At 34.4% G+C, this 17,059-nt stretch overlaps 1 protein-coding gene across 1 annotated transcript in view; it reads left to right on the forward strand.

Annotated features, from left to right (window-relative positions):
• Positions 1-17,059, forward strand: part of DTHD1 (death domain containing 1) — a 56,992-nt gene that overhangs the window by 11,655 nt on the left and 28,278 nt on the right. Inside the window, exons 6-7 of the mRNA XM_016140734.2 lie at positions 11,527-11,691; positions 13,428-13,717. Of these exons, the coding sequence (XP_015996220.2) occupies positions 11,527-11,691; positions 13,428-13,717 (455 nt within the window). The remainder of the gene's footprint in view (positions 1-11,526; positions 11,692-13,427; positions 13,718-17,059) is intronic.

The following is a 17,059-nucleotide window of genomic DNA, read 5'->3' on the forward strand; positions in this document are numbered from 1 at the left end:
CCCATTACATTTGCAATTTAGGAAACTGACACTAGCAGAATGTTGGGTTGTGGCTGGGAGAAGATATCAAATTTTCCCTAGCGTTAGGTAAGTGAGAGAGAACATAGACGTGATCCACTTTTATAAACTTTTGTTACTTGTGATAATATATTCCAAGTGGTAACTTAGTTAACCCATGTACCTGTATGTGATGGTAAAGTAAGATTTCAATCTAGAAATATCCTGGATTTTCCAATTTAAAATATATTAGTCTAATAAATCAAAACATCTTTTAAATAGCTCCTAAAATATGTGTGTGTGTGTGTGTGTGTATGTGTGTGTGTTTAAAATAAGAACTTAACCCTAAAAGATGACTCTGACTGGTAACCTATTGCTAGAACCTAGTATTTCTACTGTCTGTAGGGTAGATAGCAAAGGATTAATAAAAATAATTTGTGACTCACATACTTTACATTATAAAACAAAGCAGCTCCATTTACCAGAAAGATGGTAGAAGTAACTATTTGTCTGTCCCTATTACCTGATTTTATAGTTTATACATGTCAATGAGAATAAAATTATCTCCATAATACACAGATAACATTTCACGAAGTGATTAATTCGAGTGTTCCTTTGACCCTCCTTTGTTATATTTCCACATTCTTCAGAAACAACAGAGCAGAATGTAGAGAGAAATTGGACACAGCATATTGTACTGTCAAAAATGAAATTCCCACAAGTATAGGGATAAAAGTAGAGGCAAAAAGAATCTTAATAGAAATACATAGGATGCCAGATTTTCATACACTCAGTTGACTCAAAGCACTGGAAATTTAGTTAGCACAGGTAGGAGAATGCTACACCTCAGTTTAGAGGAATTATACTCAGCAGAAATGACTAAACACTGAAAATTGTTTTAGAAATGATTTACATAGATCTGCCCTCCGAATCTGAGAAAGTGATTCAACTGGCTACCAAATTGAAAATGAATGGATGAATATTCATTCAAGGATGAGAAAAAAACAAAATCCTACTTGGTGTCTTAAGGAAAAAAAAAATACCTATCAATACCAAGAAGACCAAAAACAACAAAAAACAAAATATAAAAATCAAGAAAATATCATCCTGACATTTCACAGTCATTTGAATAATGAGAAGTACAGTTACCTTGAAAATATTGTAGAAAGCTATTTTGTAAGTTTAGTAGTAGCCAGTAAGCAAAATTTTCAAGAAAACAGGAAGCCATCAGATAGACCAGGAAAAGATGAAAGGACAACAAGATGAGATACAAAGATTATAAGCTGAAATGAAAAGGGACCAAAGTATAAGAAATCATTTGAAGTGATATAACCTAATAATTATATGTACCATCAAAGAAAAAAACTAAACAATCATAAAAGAAGGATTAATCAAAGGCATAGTTAAATGTAATTTTCTGATGTTGATTAAAACCGTGAGTTAGAAAGTGCTGAATAATTACTAGACAAAATTTATGAAAAAAATACTTAGACATAACATAGAAAATTGAAATGTATGTTTAAATAAAACAATTCTATAAGCATCCATTCAGCAGAAATGGATTCAGTAAAAAGGAATAAAATCAGTCTATCCTCAGTCTCATTCTTTGTAGCACTAAATGTCATAGAAAAGAATTGGACTAAAACCTTTAGAGTCTTGAAGGAAAGATATTGTGGAATTAGGGTTATCACCTAACAAAGAAGGTTTTTTTTTTCTTTTTTTTTAAATATAAGGGTTCGCAAAAATGTACTACTCACATGTTCATAACAAAATAAATAGTGAAATAAGTGTGCAAACTTGATAAAGTAAAATTTAGGAGATTTTTAAAAACTTCTGGTATTAAACATAAATAATATAAAAGCAAAAGGAAAAAGAAAAAAGGGAAAGTTCTGTTATAAGAGATAACAAAAATAAAAGAAAACATTAAAGAAAAAGATGATATAAATAAAATAATCATTTATATTAAATAAATATAAATGGATTAAATATAATTTATGCTGTCATACACCATAATTTTAATCTTCAATATTTTAAAATACTTTATATCTATATTTGGGATATTTCCCTAGATTTAACATATATTTTACTAATTTTCCATTAGTTTGTTTAAACTATTTATTTTAATAATTATAATTCTCATTTCTAAAAGGCTATTCCTATATTTTAAAAACCTTTCTTTTCCAAACTGTTTTTTTTTCATCATACTTTCTGTCTTCCTTTACTCCTTTAATCATTGCAAACATACACGTTTTATGGTCTCATTACTCTATCGTCTATTAGCATGACGTTTGCAATCCTATATTTTACCAGGGTGTAATCTAGTACATTGTTTATCATACTAACTCCTTTCTAAGAATTTTACCCATAAGAATTCATTTCTAAGTATAGATTATAATTTTTTGATCAGATTAATTTTTCTTCCCTCCTCTCCAACCCCGAGTAGCCTTTTTGTGCTTCTTTTTTGCTTCATCGAGCCAATGTTCAAAGAAATTTTGGGTTTTTATTGTTTCTCATTTCATGGACAGTGTTGCCCTCTGGGATTCCAGTTTTATGACTGAGTTAGTTCCATCTAACAGCTGGAAGCTGTATCTAATTTGCCTGAATGAATATATGAAGCCCAAGCCCCACACACCCGGAAGTATGTGCGTGGTTGGTGATGGAGAGCGGGAGTACTTACGGAATCAGGTCTTCATGGTCCCTAGGGGGAGAAAAGCATCCTAGCTTTTTGTGAGTCTCGTTTTCTTGTTTCCAGATATAGAGAATTTTTTGCCTCCAGCTTTAAGTTCCTCTAATGCGCGCGTGTGCAAGAGAGAGAGATTGAGGGATGGGGGGGGGGGGAGGGAGGGAGGGAGAGATTTTGTCCAGTATTACTTTGTGGTGAGAAGATGGCCATTTGCCATCAATTTAATCGGCCAGAAAGTGCCAATTTCTTTTTCCTTCTCCATTTATTTGCCCTAGCACATGATCTATCTTTCTGCTTGGCAATTCTTTTCTTACCATGTTTAGCTGGAGACCTCTCCTACATTCTGTAAGTGGCAGTGCAACTCTTTCTTTATCTGTCAAGACATTCTAAGATCTCCCGGAAGAATCCATAGCTTTTCTCTTTGTCAGCCCCATTCCTTGTGCACATCCTATACCATACTGTAGTATTATTAAGTGCTTTTTTTCAATTTATCACCACTCAGTACAATTATAACATAGTAGATGCTCAAAAAAAAAAAATGTTAGGTAAATTAAACAAATTAATGAGTAAATTCATGGAAAATGTAAATTGTATTACTAATTCTATACTTTTCAACAATGCTATATTGATACATTATAATATGCTCTATTATTAGTACTGGGTAAGGTAGATGTATTTTCTCCATCCAGTGGAGCATAAAATAATCAAATAAGAATCTATATCACTGTTTATTTAACACTCTTTCCTCAAGAGGTGAAAGCCAGTTGAACATTTTTTATGGAAATAGAAACATGGTGAAACAATCCATGTCTCATAAAATAAAAAAAGATAAAAACTAGTTGTGGCCAAAATATAGTCTGAATATGAAAATTAAAGGTCTTTATTGCATTACATTTCCACATGTCTGATTTCTGGGGAAAAGATTAAAGTCATTTAATTATAAGCCAGAAAAAATTTTTTACAGCAATAAAAGGGGAAATTTATAAAATAGAAACATTCCACATTATACAAAACAATATTTTAGAGTTAAATGGAGTTGCTCCTGAAAAAAAGACCATTTCTGCGTAATGCTATTGGTTTTAAGATTATCTTGTTTAAATGCACTATGTACCTCATATACAAGAATATTTGTGAAATAGATGTCATATCACATAATAAAATATACAAGCTGGTAAAGCTACCACATAACTTAACAAATTAGATATTATCAATACAATTGTGTTTCCTTACTTGCCTCTCCTCAATCCCAACCCCTGCCTTCCTGCCATAATTGATCCTCACCCAAACCAAATTTAACCACTATTTGGAAATACTGCATCATTCCTTTGCTTACATTTATTTTAGTCTTATCACATATACTTTTACTCATTCCTATACATTGTCTCGTTAGGCTTTGTGCTTGACAAAAGTAAAACTGGTCTCCTACTGCGTATAGCCTTATGGTTTTGCTTTTTCATTTACATTTGTGTATGTTCACTTTCACTTCTATACAATATTCCATTGAATAACTACATATCTTATTTATCTACTTTCCTATTGTTGGGCATCTGGATTGTTTCCTTTATTTTATTTTATTTTTTTTTGCCAATACAAATAGTACTAATATGACTATCCTTGACTTAAAGTATATTTGTGCAAGTACTTTAGAGTACATATTTAGAAATCTAATTGCTGAGTCCTAGGGTATGTATATGTACAATTTTACAAGTTTTACAAGATAGTAGAATTAAATTACAATCTCCTATTATTGTTCCTCATCTTCTCCAGCCTTGCATATTGTCAGATTTTAGAATTTTTAAAATCTAATAGATGTAAAGTGAATCTCATGTAGTTTTAATCTACAATGTTCTGATTACAATTAGGCCAACATCTTTTCATAATGTCTTTTATTAGACATTTGTGTTTTATTATATGTGAAACATCTGTCAATTTCCTGGCCCATTTTGAAGTCTTTTTTTTTTTTTTTTTTTTAAGGAGAAAGATTGCTTTAATATGCAGAGAAGGATTCATATAGATGGCAACATTTGAGCTTGACTTTGAATAAGATGGACCTTTTTAAAGTTTTTATCATTATTTTATACTAGTTTCAGGTATATACAATGGTTAGACATTTATATAATTCATTTTGAAATATTTACATTGATTTGTAGGAGTCCTTTTCATATTCTTAATGCTAATCCTTTTTCAATTTTGGCCTCGGTATGTGATGGTCCACATTTTTCTATGATGTATTTATATATGAATTTTAAAAACATTTTTTTTGAAATTCAATACACTGTGCTTTCTGAATAGTAAATTTCTGTCTTTTCACATTTCTGAAAAGTCCTTATATATTTTCTAATTAAATATTGCCTCTCTTCAATTTTATCCACTCTATCGTTCTGGATTTCCAATTATATATTAGACCATCTCTTTCTAAATTCCATATTTCTTTTCTTCTTTTTTATATTGTCCATATTCCTGTCCCTATGTTCTATATTCCGTGTAATTTCTTCACATTTTAGTTAAGATACCACAAACATGGTATATTTTTAAAATCTACTTTAAATTTGTCATTGGGTTATTATATCTAGCAATTACATTTTTTATTTATTAAGGTTCTACTTAGCTCTTATTCAAATTTCCCCAATCATTCATGATAGTCATCTGCTGCTTGCTTATTATTATGATACTGTCCTCTATTTTATTAAACTTTTCATATATAGTTGTTTTCATTCTCTATCTACTAATTCGGATACCTGTAGCCTTTGAGGGTGTTGCCTGTTGCTTCTGCTGACTGTCACTTATGGTATTTGCCTCCATATGTGTTTGAGGACTTCTGCTGGTAAGCATGCGTGTATGAGAATTCTGCAGACATAAATGGAGCTGCTTTCCTCCGGATGGCATTTATTTCTGTCTCTGCTGAGAACTAGGTGCTATTTACTTGGGATTATGTTAGCCTCCATGAGAATCTTGGGTAAGGCCTCAAGTTCATCTTTTATGGATGAGATCTCAAGGATTGCAGTGCCTTGCTTTGCTCACTTGATTACCATTTACAGATTTCTCCTGTACCTAAATTATTGAAAAGGAATTCATTCTCATAGTAATCCCAACATTCCCATCTGGTTGCTCCCTCACCTTCAACCCTGGCTTCATACATATTTTTGCAGGGGAATTTGAAAAATTCCTTTAAGATTCCTCCCACTCATGCAAGCCAAAAAAGTGTATTAGAAAGTAGGCTTATCAGGATCTAGTTGTTTAGCAATAGGAAGGAAGAGGCCATAGATTATTCCTGATTTGTTATTTATAATCCTGGGTTTTGTATATTAAATTTATAATACATTTGAGATTCAACCTGAAAAGAAAGGATACTTTTATTTATTTCAGCTTCACTGAGGTATAATTGACAAATAAAATTGCAAGATATTTAAAGCATACATTGTGGTGACTATACACACACACACACACACACACACACACACACAGTGTGAAGATATTTTTCCCATCTAGTTAGTTAACATCTCTGTCACCTCAGATATTTATCTCTTTGTTTTCTGGTGAGAACATTTAAATTCTACTCTCAGCAAATTTCGATTATTTAATGTATTGTTATCAACTACAGTAATCATGTTTTACATTGAAAAATGGTAATTTTATAAATAGTAAGAACATACATACCATATTTTTCTTTGTACTCATCAGCCAGTATTATACTGTCAACACTGGTTAACTTCCTTTAATAAAGTGAAATGGTTTCAGCAAAATTTTGAACTAAATGCTTACTGAGAAAATACGATATTTTACATTTAATAAACTTGAAGATAGTATACTAGAATTATTTTTACTTTATTATATACAATTTTATGTAAAAGCATATAATATTACCTGTGGATTAGAAAGCCAGATAAGGAAGAATTTAATTTTATTTTTCAAATAAAAAAGAAACTATCACTCGGAATAGCTAATACAATATTGAAGGAGAAGAATAAATCCAGAGGACTGACACTATCTGTCTTCGAGACTTACTATAAAGCTACAGTAATCAATAGAGTGTGATATTGGAGAAAAAATAGACCAATAGGTCAATGAAAGAGAATACAGGGCCCAGAAATAGATTCACATAAATATAGTCAACTGACCTTTGACAAAGGAGAAAAGGTAATACAATGGAGCAAAGATAGTCTTTACAACATATGGTGCTAGAACAAGTGGACATCCAAAAAAATTTGCAAAAAAAATTAATCTAAACACAGACATTACACCCTTCACAAAAAATAACTCAAAATGGATTATAGATATAAATGTAAAATACAAAACTATAAAACTTTTAGAAGAAAAGGTAGGTGAAAGTCTAGATGATTTGGGGAATGACAATGACTTTTTTTGACACAACATCAAAGGTACAGTCCATGAAAGAAATAATTGAAATGCTGGACTTCATAAAATTAAAAACTTTTGCTCTAGAAAAGACAATGGCAACAGAATGAGGATATGGGTCACAGATTTGGAAAAAAAATTTTGAAAAAGACACATTTGATGTTATCCAACAGCACTTAAAACTCAACATTAAAAAACCAAGACCCTGATTAAAAATGGGTAAAAGACTGTAACAGATACCTCACCAAAGAAGATATCCAGTTAGTGAATAACATATGAAAAGATACTCCACATCATATGACATCAGTGAGATACAAATTAAAACAACAATGAGATACCACCACACAGCTATTAGAATGACCAAATCCAGAACACTGACAACCTCCAATGCTGGTGAGGTGGAGGAGTCGCAGGAATTCTCGTTTGTTGCTTGTGGGAATACAAAGTGGTACAACCACTTTGGAAGACAGTTTGTTGGTTTCTTACAAAATTAAACATACTCTTACCACACAATCCAGCAAAGCACTCCTTGGTATGTACCCAAAGGAGTTTAAAACTATTTCACACAAAGATCTGCACATGGATGTTTATAGCAGCTTTATTCCTAATTGCCAAAACTTGGAAGCAATCAAGATGTCCTTCAGTAGGTGAATGGATAAATAATATCCCTATGATAGAATATTATTCAATTCCAAAAAGAAATGAGATATTAAGCCATAGAAAGACATGGATGAATCATAAATGCTAAGTGAAAGAAGTCAATCTGAAAATACTTTACACTGTATGATACATACTGTATGACATTTTGGAAAAGGCAAAACTATGAAGAAAGTAAAAAGATCAGTGGTTGCCAAAGGTTGGGATCGGGAAGGAATGAATAGGCAGAGCACAGAAGATTTCCCGGGTGGTAAAAATACTCTGTATAATACTATAATGATGGATGCTTGTCATTATACATTTGTCCAAACCATAGAATGTACAATACCAAGAGCGAGCCCTGATGAAAACGGTGCTCTCTGGTGATTATGATGCATCAATGTAGGTTATGATGTGTCAATCCACCAATTGTAGCAAATATACCTCTCTGGTGAGTGATGCTGGTAATGGAGAAGGCTGTGCACATGTCGGGGCAGGAAATATATGGAAAATCTCTGTACCTTTCTTTCTATTTTTTCGTGAAATTAAAACTGTTCTAAAAAATAAACTTAAAAAAAAAAACGAAAGAAAAAAAAAAGGAAGAAAGAAATTGTCCTTGAAAAGTTCCCAGTAATGTCTATTTCTAGTTGTGGTGACAAAATATTGAGGTACTGTGGACCAGATCTTTTGCATTTTGGGGGAAAAAAAAACCTCTGAGTGCCTTTTAGTTGAGTAGCGCTAAGGCACTGATCTGGGACAGAGGTACGAGGGCACAGTAAGACCTGAAAAGGAAGCCTGGAGTGAACACTTAGTGTTTTGTCTATCCAGCCACTTTATTTTGGGAGAATTATACAACAAACCATAAAAATTGTCTTTTCTATCTATATGCATTTAAAGGGGTCTTTCATGTTCTTCAATGTCTCTGTTCATTATAATTGAACATTTGCCCCCAAATGGGCCAATTATAATTCCCTGGATGCCCGGAATTTAGGACCTGGGAAGAATCTTGGACTCAAGAAATAGCTAGATCAGTTATTCTTGATTAAACAAATTGATTTAATAAAGGTTGATTATATTTCATGGAACTCTTAGTACATTAGAATGTTATTTGTGGAATATGATCAAGTGGTATTCACTGCTAGGAAATACTAGTCAAAGTTTGCTACTAGCATACATAAAAAGAAATATTTATTTGCCAAGTTGTTAAGAACACCTAGGATAAATAAGAATGATGACAAATCATTTAATTTCGATATGAATTGTATCTATTATGATATAAGAGTCTAAATTTAAGGTGATAGATATGCTAACTAATGTTATTGGGGTAGTCATTTTATAATAAATGCATATATCGAATCATCACACCATATACCTTAAACTTACACATTATATGTCAATTGTATCTCAATAAAGCAGGGAAAAAATGAAGTCTAAATTTGATCTTTATATCATTAAAGAATCTTTTCATCTCAAGAGACAGAAAAGTAAACTCAAAGGTTTTTTTTTTTTTAATGGAATTCTTTGCTTCATGTAATTTAAAAATCGAGGAATATATTTACCTTTATATTTTTCTTGAACCAGAAAGAACCTAGTATTTCACTTCTCTTTCTGCCTTCTTCCGTGCCAATTCCATTCTCTGGCTTGCTTGTCCCTCATATTGTAATATGGCTACATCTTTATAACTCCAAGTTCAGTGGAAAAGAGGAAGCTCTTTCACCATGAATATACAAGAAGACATTGAGTCTTATTCTAACCCTAAATCTATCACCAACCCATCACTTAACAGACCACTGGATCCAGAAGAAATATGTACTACAGGGCAGGTTAACTTCAAAGATGGCATGATAACAAAATCTGAAATCCCAAGGGTTTATAACAATGACCTTTATGTCTTGGACACGTTGTTTGGCCATCAACGGCAGGCTGCTTCTTGGTCATCTTCACTCCCAGACTTATGCTTCTTCACTTCAAAGAGATATTTATTTCCTTTATTCACTATGCATTAACCCAGAACTAGTCACATAGCCCCGACCAATAGGGACAGGAAGTATAATCTTATCATGTACTCAGAATTGATAGAAATTGGATTTTTTTTGGCAAAGAGTACTAAAATATGCCAAATGCACTGTCTCACCTAGAACTGGAAATAGGGTCAGCCCCACTACAGTTGAAAGTCTATTAGTGCCCACAGAAATTTAGACTATTGGTAGAAAAAGGTAAGAGTTGCCATCAGAAAAAAAAAAAAATTAACATTCCATTTAATTAAGTCGGTTTCTAGTAAATGACAAAGTTTTGGATGCAGTATAGTATATATTCCTGTGTTAATAAATTATTGACTTCAAAGGTTATAAAAGTTATCATATTTGTGGTTATAGACAAAAAGCCAAAAACTAAATGTCACTTCTTTCCCCATCCTTCTGATTTGAATCTGGGTGATTCCTGAAGAATCACCATCTGAAGTTTTCAGAGTAGACATTTAAAATCTAGTTTAGTTCTTAATTTATAGGCCGTAAGACCGCTCAACCTGTGAAATTACAGTGCTTTTAAACCTTTAACTGATTCTAGTCACAAATAAAGATGTGTGATTTACACTTGGATTTTCATTTGTAATACCTAGCTTGAATGGTTCTGTTCCCTGTGGATGCAGCATCTTTAGATCAGGGGTTTTCGTATTAAAGATTTTTCTTCCTTTAGTTGTGAGAAACAGGTACCCATATTAGTAAACTAAAAAAACAAAAAAAAAACCAAACAAAAAAAACAAAAAAAAAAACCACACACACACACAAGGAGTTAATGTAAGGCTACAATTTGCCTGCTCCATCTCTTAAGATAACATTGATTTTTTTCATCTTCATTTTTCTTTTCTTTCTTAGCATCTGATCTTTTTTTCTTCTTCTTCTTAATAACCTCTCTGCTTATTCACTTTTATAGCCCAGGACACTGCAACCAAAGGACAATGACAAATTACAATCACTAGATCTCTTAGTCAAATTCCAAAGAAAAAAAATTAAATTCATTGGGTGTTGGAAATTAATCTACTGTTAGTCAAATCAGCTCTGGTTGGGGGAAAAATATCCCATGGAATATACAACTATCTCTTTCAGGGCTTTTAGATGGGGTAAGTTAAACAACAAGAAGAGTTGCACAAAGAAGTTAATTGGGCACATCTGGCATAGGAATTAGAATAAGAATATTAATATCATTTATGCTTACTACAATTATAATTGCTTTACAAATATTAACTCATTTAATCCTATAATGCAGATACCATTATTGGTCTCATATATAGGAAAGCTGAGATACAAAAAGATAACAAAATTCACCCACGGTCACACAGCTAATCAGAGGGAGAGCCACCTTGGATTTGAGAGTAGGCATCCTTGTTTCAGACCCTCAGGTTTTACCTATTGTGCTATAACACTACTTTTGGCTCTCCTAAAACATCCAAACTTATGTCAGCAAGTTTATTAGTGTTTTGGGGTGTTCTCTGAACTTTTTTGTCAGTAGTGAAATGCTTTTCATTCTCCAAAGCTCATCTCAAATATCAATATTTCCGCTTTGCAAGCTTTCCTGAGCAGCTTCCTTCTGCTGCTAACCCACTCTGTATGTTCCCTTAATTATCTCACAGATCATCTTGCCCTATAATTGGATAATACTGTAATATTATGAGCTTCTTAGCAAGGGTATTATATTCCTTATCTCTGTATTCTTGGTGCATATAGCATATTAGTGGTACGTAGTATATACTTAATGAATTGTTACTGGATTATGCACATAAAGAAAAACATAAACGTATTAAATATGATTTATGCTTTACAAAATTCACCAATTTCTCTTCTGCTACCACTGCATAGGACAAAAAGTGCTTCCGTAAGAAAACCTGGGAACAATGCCTGTGAATCTTTGAAATTACTGGGATTCAGAAGCCGAGATGGTGGCTGGTTTGGGCTTGATGATGTTGTGGTGAGAACTGTGCAGAGTGGCTTGATATCATTTGAATTGTGCGAACATTTAGAAAGGTAATGCAGTAGCAAACAATAAAAGTTGATGATAGTCTGCCTTAATGATTTATTACTGATGTTTGCATAAATGAGATCATACGATTAAATCTTTATTCTTCAAACAGGAACATGAATAGTCCCTTAGAGTGTGCTTAACGTGCAAACCAGAACCGACATGAATATGTTAACTGTAATTTCATTCATGATAGCTTAATAAGTGCTTTTGGAAACCAGTCATAACTTAGATTTATTTTTACAGGTTTCTTCTAACTACAAAATAGTTTTAAAATAGCACCTTCTTTTCTGAAACTTCATGAAGATAGTAATTAACTGTTCACATTATGCTCATCTCATAACCATGTATATGTAAACTGAATTCGTTATTCCAGTGTCCTCATTTTGCTTTCTCATTTCCATGTTTTCTAGACAGCTCATTATGAGAAGAGTTTTTGACAGTTTTAAGGTTCATGAGGAGTAGACAATCATTAAGAGAATTCTGTGTCCAAAGATAGCCTTTATTTCATAATGGAACATCTTATGTCTACAACTGTCTAAGGTCAGGTTCTTTAGAAAAGGAGCCTAAGATGAAAATGCAAGTGCTTTATTGAAAGAGGGCTCCCAGATGAATCTCGAAAGGGAATAAAAGAAGCAGGTAGGGCAAGGAAAAAAGATGGGGACATCTGTGGTGTCAGCTGAAGGTTTACCTCTGCCTGATAGCTCATGGGAGCTTTGCAGTATGAGTACCAAGGGTCTGGCTTTACATCTGCATCAGTCAGTCCTTGCCTTGGGCATGGGGCTGCTCTGGACTGGGGCCTCCTGTGGGGCAGTTCTCTGGAGAAGAGTTGGGTGATGAGGGGTCCTACCCAGGGGAAGGATCTGTTTTAGTTTGCTAAGCTGCCATAATGCAGTACCACAAACTAGGTGACGTAAACAACTGAAATTTAATGTCTCAGTTCTGGAGGCTGGGAGTCAAAATTAAGTTGTTAGCAAAGTAAATTTCTTCAGAGGATTCAGAGAGAAAAATCTGCTCCAGGGCTCTCTCTTCAGCTTGTAGATGACTGTTGTTACGTTCACTTGGAATTTTCTCTATACTCATTTCTTTGTGTCTAAATTTCTCCTTTTTATGACACACACACAGTCATATTAGATTAGGGCTCATCCTAATGATCTCACATTAACTTCACCTCTGTAAAGACAGTATCTCCAAATAAGGTCACATTCTGAGGTACTTGGGGTCAAGGCTTCAACATATGGATTTGAGTGGAGGGAACACAATTCAAGCCATAACAGGGTCCATCCTAACAATCCTTGCCACATGTGACAGAGAAGAATATTCCAATCCCCAGTTAATTATGATATATATTCTGCATCTTATTAGTAGTAAATGGATTATTTTGATCATCTTTTTCTTCTATATTTTAAAGTAATATTCTTTAGTAATGCTCATTAAAATATAATTTAGAACACACTGCTATATTTAGAGCTCAGCTGAACTAGACAGTTTCTTTATTTCATCATGTCTCTCAGAATGTGGTTTGATTTGAGCTGGTTTCCTGACTGCCAAGAGCTTCATTAAACTCACTTATGAATCTAACCAGTCGGTCATCAGAAGACTTGATTTTAAAGAAAGTTTGGTTTGATAATGGTTCCTTTCTTGGATGTTATTAGTTATCAGTGGTATTTTTGAGACCGTTTGTTTACCTTAGGTCACACCTGTTTTTTTTTTGTTTGTTTGTTTTTGTTTTTTGATGCAGGTTTATTGTGCTTCATCTGTCTTCCATTGTGGACAACAGCCATTTGATTTCTTTTGTGAAATCTTTGGAGGAAGCTGTGCTCAGCAACACTGCCTGCGTTGTCCTGCAGCACCATAAAGACACTCCACATAGAGTCATCATTTTAGTGGTGCCTTCTAAGGATTTAACGCAGGTGCTCAGGAACTCGTGCTCAGAAGCTTTCAATGGCCCTACAGAGCTCTCTCGTCATTTCCAAGTAAAAGAAGGAGAACAACTTCTTTTAAGGTTTACTGGAAACATATTTGCTTCAAGTAAGTATAATTTTTTTTTCATATTATGTGGGCTATTAATAGTTTGAAGCCACAAACTTTGGGAGGGGTGCTAAGCTTGCATTACTAAGGAAAACTCCAGAGGACTGAGGGGCTTTTGAAAAACAGGAAGATAAAAAGATGTATTTACTTCTTTCTTCCCAGTCTCTCTTTGCTTTTTTGGGGGGATGCATATTCTTTTATGGGAAGACTCTAATTGACACTCGTTTTAGAAATAATCCTTTCTGTGATTACTATCTGAGTACAAGCTAGGATCATCTCTTTCCTACACCAAAGCAGCTGCCTCCTAACTATGTCTCTGCTTCTACTACTGGTCACATGAAGTCTATTTCTCTATAGTAATAACAGAGATTTAAAAAAAAAAAAAGTGCTCTCCTGATTAAAACCTTATAATTACCTCTTATTCTACTGAAAATCATGTTCAAACTCTTTATGATGTTCTATAATGAATCCACCCTGGAATTAGTGGACTCACAAGGCATGTGTGGATAGAACTGTATATATTCCAGGACAATGGACGTACTCTGAGAAAGAATCAATAGGTTACGGCAAACTCTATAAGAGTCCATGGCAAAAAGAATGGTTAAGAACCTCTGGTTTAGATGACATATCCCTACTTACTTCTCATCTACATATTTATCTAGTGCTTTTTTGTTTCCATTATAAGTCTTACCACAATTCAAAATTATTTTACATACTTATGTGTTTACTTACTTTTCACTCATATGCTTATGTTATGCTCTTCACTAGAGTGTAATTTTTGTGGAGGGCAGTGACTGTGTCTTTCTTGCTGTTTACCCCTGAGGCTTTCACTAAATATGTAGTAAATGAATGACTATAAACAGGGTGAGTGAATCTGAGAGGGGACAGGAAAGTGAGAGGTGAGGAAATGGATGAGAAAGAAGAGATAAAAGGAGATGAAAAGAAAGAGAAACAAAAGGGAAAAAAAAAAGAACACAGAAAATAAATGTATGAGAAGAGAGAAAAAGATCTTTGAGGGAGTTGCCATCACAGCAATTTCTTTTTTGATGAATTTAACCCTTCCCCACACCAACTCCTTTCCTTGAGGTGAAATAAAATCTAACATGTAAAGCTGAGGTATTGGGAAGAATTCAGGGATGGGTTTATGGAGATTTCTGGCCCAGGAGTCTTGTGACAGACTTGACCTCAAGTAATATTCTCTGAGCACTTATAAATTAATATAGACCCCACTGATTTTTAATGATACCTATTTTCTCTCTGATTCTGGAAATTACTCCAAGGCTCACTGGCCCTTTGTTGCTTCAAAAACGATGTGGCTTGAAGCCGAGGCTGCCCATTTTCTGGTATCTCTGACGTGAGACCCAAGTGTCCCAATTTGAAGTGTCTCTTTCACTTTGACATGCAGAATCTCAGCCGTCTGAGTCAGCCGACAGGACTGGACAGGGATGTCAGAGAAAAAGAAAGGGAAGGGAGAGGAGGGGGCAGAGGAAGGAAGGGTGGAAGAGATCCCTTCCTACTTGGCTTCCAAGCAGAAACCATGGTGTTCACCCTGGGACAGTCTCTCTAAGAAGATATAGTCAAAAACTGGAAGTGTCCCACCCAAGCTAATGATGCAAATGATTTTCCTGTAATACTTGGGACAGCAGCTGTGTTTACGTACTGCCCTAAACAGGAATGAGTTACTGTCCTTCTTACAGGCTGTGGTACCGACTATGCTATTGCCTGTGATGGGAAGTAGAGAGAATATGCTAAGAGTGCCTGAAGACAGTCAGAGTATGTCCAATTCCTCCAAATAAGGAACAAGGAAGAACTCAGCTTCACTCAGAGAACAGAGTCAGGCAGGTTGCCAGAATCATTTCTGTTTTGCCTTTCCTAGAAACCTATGCTCAGATTTGGAGCCTCACTGGGTTTTTCTCCATTTAAGGGGAGCAAGATCCTCAGTAAAGAATTGATACTCATCCTCCATCAGGGCCTGTGGGTGTCTCCTTGAACCTCAGATCTGAAGTCAGAGGTTGTCTGCCTGGAGTGTTTTCCTCCCCACCCATCCCTACTCCCGTCTACAGTTATCTCCTACATATCTTCATATCGCATTTTGATAATCACGTTCGGAGAAGCCTTCTCTATCTTTTCTGATTACGTCAGTTCTTATTTTACTCCATCATGACCTTATTTTACTTCTCTTTTGTGGACCTTGCTATAGATGCAATCTTCTATTTATTCGTTTAATTGATCAATGACAGTTTCTCTGACTACTGTCCCATCAAAGGAGAGTCTGTCCAGTTGGTGAGAATTACTTCATCCACAGCACCTAGGATGATGCCTAATAGCTAGAAGGAATTTATTGAGTATTTGTTGGAAGAATGAAGGCAAAAGCTTGGGAAAAGACTTAACACATTAGTATTGTGTAATTAAGTATTTAAAACTAATAAATTTAGATGACTGAGCTCTGAGAAATGTCCTAAGGAGGTCTGTGTGTTTCAAAGTTGCCCCAAATGCCCTCTGACCCAGGGAAGTGATTTTTCTAGACACATATGTAGATATTAGGATGACTATGCTTTTATTTATTCAACAATAATTTCCTGTTCTTATGTGTATTATATTCTAGTAGGGAAAAATAGAGAAGCAGCAAATAAGTAAATAAAATATACAGCTTAATGGGGTGAGAAGTACTTTATAGAATAAAGCAGGGAAAGGATATAGAGAGTCTCAGGGAGTGTCAGAGTTGTAATTTTAAATAGACTCATTACAGAAAACTTTTTGAAATGGTGGCATATAAACAGAGATGAGAGAACTAGCTATAATCCCATCTCTGGTGAGTTTGTCCTAGGCAGAGGGATTACAAGTATAAATAAACCAAGGCAGAAGTGTGCCTGGTGTGTTTGAAGAATAGCAATGAGGCTGCGATGGGTAGATTAGAGAGAGTAAGAGCAAAGCTGGAGATGAGGAGAGTATTGATCATGGCTTGAAGTCTGTCGCAAGGATTTTGCCTTTTATCTAAGTGATATGCGGAGCCACGAGAAGTATTAACAGAGGAGTTACTTGATATGAGTTAAATTCTCATTGTGTTGAGAATAGATTGTGTAAGGTAAGGGAAGGAGCAGAAAGACCAATTAATGAGTCATTGCAGTAAACCAAGCAAGGGGGTGATGGAGGCTTAGAGGCTGAGGTGGTGGATATATGCTAGAATACAGAAATACTCAGAGCCTGTGGTTCTCATAGGATTCTTCCAATTCCCCATATTGCTAGCGTTTCACCACTTTATCTGACTTTTCTAAGCAAAACAGGTATTTCTACATTTGTACTTTCTATGTCATCAATGAGAAATATTCCAATACCCATTAT

The sequence above is a fragment of the Rousettus aegyptiacus genome, unplaced genomic scaffold (assembly GCF_014176215.1).
Source record: "Rousettus aegyptiacus isolate mRouAeg1 unplaced genomic scaffold, mRouAeg1.p scaffold_m13_p_10, whole genome shotgun sequence".
Taxonomy (NCBI): domain Eukaryota; kingdom Metazoa; phylum Chordata; class Mammalia; order Chiroptera; family Pteropodidae; genus Rousettus; species Rousettus aegyptiacus.